The following is an 8,128-nucleotide window of genomic DNA, read 5'->3' as shown; positions in this document are numbered from 1 at the left end:
GTGTGTGCGTGCGTGTGTACATGAATGTAATTTATGCACGTCCACAAATTAGCACGCATATCGCTCCAATTTTAGGAGGACATCCGTCACGACCCTAGCTATATTTTCGGCAAATTATTTTCCCCGAGGCACCTGCGGATAGCGGTAAAAATCGATTTTCAATCATAACTTTTACCAATTTTGAAGTTTGCTAACATGAGTTAAGTCTCTTCTTGCCATAGCGAAGTGAAAATGTGTGTGTGTGTGTGTGTGTGTGTGAGGGAGAGAGAGAAGTGGTGTGTTGGTGTATGTGCGTGTATGTGTGTGTGTGTGTGTGTGTGTGTATGTGTGTGTGTGTGTGCGAGGGAGAGAGAGTAAGTGATAGCGTTCACCAAAAATAAAAATGTAAAATGTTATTTTTTTCTTAAACACGAGATATAGTCTTCAGATTTTTGAAAGACACTATATTTTATAATCAGATTATATATACTTTCTCACACAACAATTAAGATATATTTATTTTAAAATCACTTATTTATTTATTTTAAATCGTTCATCGTTCTCCCCCCCCCTCACTCACACATACACATTACTTTGGGCGCGAAAGAGTTTTGTTTTTATTTTACGCCGAGGAAAAACGTGTTTTGTTGAGAATCCATTTAACAACACATAAACAAAGAGGTAGGTAACAATGAATTACACAATATAAATGGGTAAAATTTCCAAAGCTTCCACCACACCCCGTTTTTCGAACCACAAAAAGGGTTTTGTAGCATATTAGGAGGCCAGAGTAGTTGATTTCACGCAAAAAATCCGATTTTTTTTTTCTTAGTGAAAATCGTGCGAGTGTTAATCTAAAGATTCACCAACCTTTTCTCCATTCATTTCTGTTTATGAAATTCTCTGTACGTAATATTATTTTCTCGGTGGTCAAGGCAAATGATGACTGGCAAAGCAACAGTGCCCTAATGCTAACATTAGATACAATGACCTGATTTACAATAATGCGCTGATTGAAATCGAGGATGCCCTACTCAAAATGGGTGGGGCGGCGCTGAACACATTCCGTTTGCCATTCTCATTGCGACAGGACATTAACAGACTCCCATCAAAGTTACTTCTGGAGTTGTCGCATGACGCTGATGGCCTTGCGGAGTACCTGAGAGTAAATGAACCGAAATTGCTCCCTGATCAGAGGCTGGTGTACGAAACTGTCATCAGAGCCATTGAAAAACAAGCGGGCAGCGTTTTTTTCCTCGATGCTCCTGGAGGTACCGGCAAATCCTTTGTAACACAATTAATTCTTGCTGAGATTCGTCGCGAGAAACAAATCGCGCTAGCCGTTGCTTCCTCAGGAATCGCTGCTACGTTATTGCCGGGAGGTAGGACGGCGCACTCGGCATTCAAGCTGCCTTTAGATTTGGTGAGGGCCGAGGTTCCTACTTGCAATATTGGCAAAAATTCAGAGGAAGCAGAAGTTCTTAGACAGTACCATCTCATTGTATGGGACGAATGCACAATGACCAATAAGGGTGCCTTTGAGCCGCTGGACCGGTCACTGAAAGGTATCAAGGATTCTACAGCTTCTATGGGTGATGTAACTCTATTGCTTTCAGGAGATTTCCGGCAAACCCTTCCTGTCATCCCTAAAGGGAGCCGGGCTGATGAAGTGCGCGCATGCCTTAAGTCATCTACGTTGTGGCCCCAGGTTAAGACCTTAAGTCAAAGCACAAACATGCGTGCACACTTGCTTGGTGATAGCACGTCTGCAGCATTTGCTGAAGACATTTTAGCCCTTGGAGAAGGCAAGGTCCCTAGGAATGATAGGGGTGACATATCCATCTCCGAACTGTGCAACACCGTAGACAACCCTTCCGATCTTTTGGAAACAGTGTTCCCCAATCTGGAAAGTAACTATGCAGACATCAATTGGCTCAGTGAAAGAACCATCTTGGCCCCCCAAAACGTAGCTGTCAGTGCTATCAACGACCAACTCATAAGCGCAATTCCGGGTGAGGAGCGCATCTACAAATCGATTGACCGGACCTCTGACCCTCACCAGACATTGTCAATTACCCTATCGAGTTTCTTAACTCATTGGAGCCAGCAGGGCTTCCACATCACATTCTTAGGCTAAGGGTTTGGTGACAAATTATGCTAATCAGAAACTTGCTTCCGCCTAAACAGTGCAAAGGGACCCGCTTAGTAATCAAGTCCCCGACGTCCAACTTGATTGAGGCCACCATTGTTACAGGGTGCAGGAGGGGTGAAAATGTTTTCATTTCAAGGATGCAGCTTTATCCCTCGGTGTCAGACATGCCGTTTAACTTCCGCAGATCGCAGTTCCTGGTGAGACGATGCTTCGCTATGTCCATCAACAAATCCCAAAGTCAAACACTATCGGTGGCAGGCATCGATTTGGGGTTTTCCATTCAATCAGGATAAAAAATTGATAAACCGATTCCTTATATGATTTCCCACTAAAATTGGCTACACCCCATTTTCAACCATAACTTTTACCAATTTTGACACATTTTGCTCAAACTTCATGCCAGCATTACTTAGGACTCATGGGAGCTTTGAATGCTTTAAGTTCTCAAAAAAAAAAAAAAAAAAAAACAATCGATGAGTGGAAATAATCGATAAACCGATTCCTTATGGGATTTCCCAATCAAATTGCCTGCAACCCATTTTCAGCCGAACGTTTACCAATTTCAACGGATTTCGCTCAAATTTGATGTTTCATATGTTGAGAAAAATCAAAAGCATTCTTCAGGCACAAACCACATACCATAACGAACTAAAAAAAAATTGAATAATAGAAGAAACGGGAAATTACCAAGAAGGCAGCATATATAAAACGCAGAAAGTAAACAGCTGAAAGTGAAAAAAGTAAAAGAGCTATTGTCCTAAGACCTTAAATGATAAGGGTGGGAAGATATCAAGTCAGTCAGGAAAAGGCGGTATTTTTCAATTCTTGAAAACATATTTTTGTATTTCTAAGTTATGAAGTTACTAATGGTTTATACAATAAGTTGCGAAAAGACACCTTTTCCTCTAAATGTAAGAAAGCTAACGTAGAGAGATACTATGATATCAATGATGAAGCTAAACTCCTCACTAAACGTAGTAATATCGATGATAGATTAGAACGCTTTACTAAGAGCGAGGCGTTAATTACTTTAAAAGACCTTAAGTCTAATTTTTGTGATAATCTTACATCTAGATTGTTAAATCCGGTGAGATCTGAAAGTGGGCTAGTAGCTAAAAAAAAAAAAAAATTTAGATACATTAATAATAGAATTAGGGAAATTACTGGGCTTCAACAATGGAGTAACAGTTTTCCTGTAATGGATTGGTTTAAGAATATAAAGAATAAGAATGAGGTTAAATTTACCCAGATTGATATTATAGACTTTTATCCCTCTATATCTAGATTGCTGCTTGATAAAGCAATTGAATTTGCTATGACAATATTTTATCTGGCATGCGAGGAAGACACTATTGTTCAGTAGAGGATTAGCGTGAGTCAGACAGTTGCGTAGTGACGAACTATTTGATGTATCTATAGGGGTCATATGATAGTGCTGACGTCTGTGATCTTGTGAGTTTATTATATTAAACACATTGAGATATAAATGCCCATCTCATGACGTTGGCCTATACCGTGATGACGGGTTTGGTTATTTCCCATGGGTGTGATGGTCACATCCTTGATAGATTTAGAAAGCAACTTATTTCTACCTTTAATCAATTAGGACTTAAAATTACAGTAGCTACTAATCTCTTCAATCTCTCTATAGTTGATTATTTAGATGTTCCCCTAGATCTAAATTTCTCATAGTATAAACCTTTCCATAAACCTAATGAGAAACTCGCATATATACATAAACAGTCTTGTCACCCTCCTGTAATATTTAAAAATCTGATAGCTAATATTAATAATAGAATGTCTACCTTCTCTTCTAAAGAAATTTTCGACAAACCTGCCCCCTATTATAACAAGACACTAGCCAATAGTGGCTTCAAAGATAAATTAATATATAATGCCTCTAATAATAATCAAAACAACAATAATCGATCAAATGCCATCAAAGATAATACATAACTACTCTAGTATTAATCAGAATAATAAGAAACCTAAAAATAGACTAAGGAAAATTATTTGGTTCACCCCTCCCTTTTCCCTTAATATAAAGAACTAACACTGGTAAAAGATTCTTTCCAGCAGCTCACGGATACAGGAAAATATATCTCCTGCACTTGATGTTTTCTATTACGGCAGTGTGGTATCTCAAATGTTTCAGGAATGGTATAATACTTCAATACTAAACAAACAAGCTACATTGCGTGTTCACTTTGGAGAAAATTATGAAAACGCATTTTGGAATGGGAAATATTGCTCGTTTGGTGATGGCTATACAAACTTTTATCCTTTCACAGATGCTGATATTGTCGGGCATGAACTTGCGCATGGCTTCACATATCAACACTCTGAATTGCTTTACTTTGATGAGTCTGGATCTATGAATGAGGCTTTTTCTGATATGACAGGAGAAGTCAATGAAGCTTATATAGATAAAACTGACTGGTTAGTTGGATTCAACATCATAAAAGATGAGGAAGCATTGAGATTTATGGCAGACCCATCCTTGGACAATAAATCTATAAGTCATGTGGATAACTTCACTAAACAAATGGATCCTCATCATGGAAGTGGGATTTATAATTTTATGTTTTACTACATTGTACACGAATTAAAAATGGATATCAAGGAAGCTTACCGAGTTTTCCTTATTGCCAATGAAATATATTGGCATCCTCATTCAGATTTCACTTCTGGGGCTTGTGATGTGTTGAAGGTTGCCTACGATCTTGGGCAAGATCTAACCCCCTTTATTAAAACCTATGAACTTGTGGGAATTAAACCATGTGATGTAGAGAAACATATTCGAGGATTGCCATTTAACAAAACAGTCTCAGGTATTACAGTGTCAGAGAAAGCAAACCCAGTCTTTGATTTTGTTTATCCAAGCTGGGCTGGGAATATTACAATTACTGCCACTAGTATGTGTGGTGAAGTTCATATTAAGGTATCAAAGAGCAATATGCTAACAGAGGGGGATGGTTCAGACCCAGTTACATTGTTAGCTGAAGGCACATCAGAACTGAATTTGGGAAAGCCAGATGGACATAATTTCTTTGTCAAATTATCTCCAGAATCTACTGAAAATTTAGAGAATGTTAGTATACGTGTTACTTATGGCTGTGATCCATATTTTGTTGTAGAGTGAGATATGGATAATTTGGCTTACTTTAGGATGTGTGCTACAGAGATTAGGCATTAAAATATTATCAGATGTTTAACTAATGGTTTCAGGAATAATTAATATGTCCAATAATTTACAATTTAATCAATAGATATTTCATAATTGCTTGCATTTCCAGATGACAGCAATTTTACTTTTTTTAATATTTACTGAAAATACAAATGGGAAATAAAAACAAACATAATTTGAATCTTAATTATTTCATTAAAAAATACCATCTTTCAAATTTCAGAATTATCAGCTTTTATTTTTTTATTTTACTGATGTACTACATTTGCAATGTTTGCAGACTTTTACAAATCTCTCTCTGTTTTTCCCTCTCTTTCTCTGTTTCTCTATCTCTTTCACTCTCACTCACTCTCACTCCCCTAATGCATGTGTGCGTGTGTATACATACATACATACATACATACGTACGTACGTACACACACACACACACACACACACACACACACACACACACACACACACACACACACACACACACACACACACATATATTTAAAACACCCCTTTGTAGGACCTCTTTTTCCTCAGTTTGTTACTTTATATGGATATATATATACACACATACATATATACATACATATATCAAAATTCAGAGAGTGAAACAGGTAAAACGCACGCTGCATGTTTTTTTTTAGCTAGTTGAACCTCTTGATGTAATAGTTTTGCGACGAGTAACACTGAATGTAATTAATCATCTGGCTGAGATTATCTTAATGAAATGAATGCTATACTGCCACTCAGAGTTCCCATGTCAACTCCACCACAGCTGTGAGTGGAAATGGAAAGTGAAACCAATAGTAGAAAATAAAAAATATTAAACAAAAATGTGAAGATGTATGCCAAGAAAACCGATAAGCAATAAGCATAGAGTTAGACCCAAGAACATGCAAGAGTGTGTCGTTTAAATTTGAAGAGTAGGAAGAAAAAGAGAGAGAGAAGGGAAGAAAGAGGAACGAAATTAAAGAAAAACAATGGTCATCATTAAGGGTAGAAAACTAAGAGAGGTGAAAACAGATTTTGCTGACTGCCAGAATCTTGTCGTCCAATTTAGTAAGGATAAAATGGTGATGTTCTCTCTGCAGATATACAAGGCGCTAGTACAACAGGCCTACCCACTTGCTTCATAGTACATACACCTACACGCCAACAGAAATACACGTAGACATAAACACACACACACACACACACATACTCATACACAGACTGCATGCACACAGAGAACATGTAAACACGTATTCGCACGTAAATACATATGCAAACACACGTGTGCCTAAAGGCGCGCGGTCGCCCTACGATCCAAGGTACTTTTGAATGAGCTGGGGCTGGTTATATGAAACTGATGTAGGATACAGCCGTGAGCTCACTTTATTTGTGGGGTCTTCGCAGTCACAGCATATCTCCAGCGGTCTCGGTCTTTCGTCATCGCTTCTGTGAGGCCCAACGTTTGAAGGTCATGCTTGACCACTTCATCCCATGTCTTCCTGGATCTACCTCTACCCCGGATTCCTTCAGACGTTAAACGATGATGATATATATATATACATATACATATATATATATATATATATATATATATATAAGCCAAAGAAGCTACAAAACCCGTGCCTATTGAACATTTGCTTCTTTCATCAAATAAATGAATAGATAATAATAATAATATGATAAAGATAATGATGATAATGGTTTCAGATTTTGCCACAAAGGCAGCCATTTTGGGGGAGGGTATTAATCGATTACATCAATCCGCAGTGTTTCACTGCTACTTAATTTATCGACCTAAAAAAGATGAAAGTCAAAGTCGACCTCGGTGGAATTTGAACTCAGAGCGTAGCGACGGGCGAGTTAGCGCTTAGCATCTCGCCCAGCTAACGTTTCTACCAGCTCGCCGCCGAACAGCTACAATATTTAGGAGAGTTCTTGGTATGTAAGGTTACTTGTTGTAGCCCGATGATAAGGACTTTTCTTTGCCAACAGTCTAATCTGTTGTGTGTGTATGAAATAATAATAATAATAATAATAATAATAATAATAATAATAATAATAATAATAATAATAAAAATGAATTAATGATCAATAAAGTCATAACTGAAGACAGCCGCAGAAAGAAGAAAGGCCTCAGTATGCCCTGGATCGACTACCGAAAGGCTTTCGACAGTGTTCCCCACACGTGGATCCTCGAAACACTAGCCATAAACAAGGTGGCACCAATTATAATAAAATACATAATGCACTCTATGAATAAATGGCAGACAGTGCTATAGTTCCAAACAATAGAGGGACTGGTGAAAACGAAAGCCATCCCCATTAGAAGAGGAATATTCCAGGGAGACACGCTCTCTCCACTCCTGTTCTGCCTGGCACTCACACCTTTAACAGAATTGCTAAATAGAACTGGATGCAGATACAAATGTTACGGCAAAATAGTCAGCCACCTTTTATATATGGATGACCTAAAATTATATGCTAGAAATTATAAAGAGCTGGAAACACTACTACAGACAGTACATGGATTTACCAAGGAAATAGATATGAAATTCGGATTAGAAAATTTTGCCAAAGCAACCCTGAAAAGAGGAAAACTAGTTAAGAGTAGCAACATCACACTAGATAAAGCAAATGAAATAAGAGAACTAGACGAAAGCCAGCCATACAAATATTTAGGAGTCAATGAACTAGATAGGATACAACACACACAAATGAAAGAAAATCTTAAGAAAGAGTACTATAGACGAGTTAGATCAATACTAAAAACAGAGCTCAATACTAAAAACAAGATAATAGGTATTAACACTTTAGCTGTCCCAGTTATA

General features: G+C 37.7%; 2 protein-coding genes across 2 annotated transcripts; both read left to right on the top strand.

Moving 5' to 3' along the window:
- Window positions 1–1,018: 1,018 nt before the first annotated feature.
- LOC106873913 (ATP-dependent DNA helicase pif1) lies at window positions 1,019–2,116 on the top strand. Its single transcript, XM_014921446.1, has one exon. It carries the CDS (start codon window positions 1,019–1,021, stop codon window positions 2,114–2,116), a length of 1,098 nt encoding a protein of 365 aa, XP_014776932.1.
- Window positions 2,117–2,251: 135 nt separating this feature from the next.
- LOC128249118 (hemagglutinin/proteinase-like) lies at window positions 2,252–5,273 on the top strand. The gene is made up of 3 exons (XM_052971987.1): window positions 2,252–2,328; window positions 2,984–3,218; window positions 4,287–5,273. Exons 1-3 carry the CDS (start codon window positions 2,252–2,254, stop codon window positions 5,271–5,273), a joined length of 1,299 nt encoding a protein of 432 aa, XP_052827947.1.
- The last annotated feature ends 2,855 nt before the right edge of the window (window positions 5,274–8,128 follow it).

Source organism: Octopus bimaculoides, chromosome 11 (genome assembly GCF_001194135.2).
Source record: "Octopus bimaculoides isolate UCB-OBI-ISO-001 chromosome 11, ASM119413v2, whole genome shotgun sequence".
Lineage (NCBI taxonomy): Eukaryota > Metazoa > Mollusca > Cephalopoda > Octopoda > Octopodidae > Octopus > Octopus bimaculoides.
The sequence above is the reverse complement of the archived record's forward strand: the minus strand, read 5'-3'. Positions and strand labels throughout refer to the sequence as shown.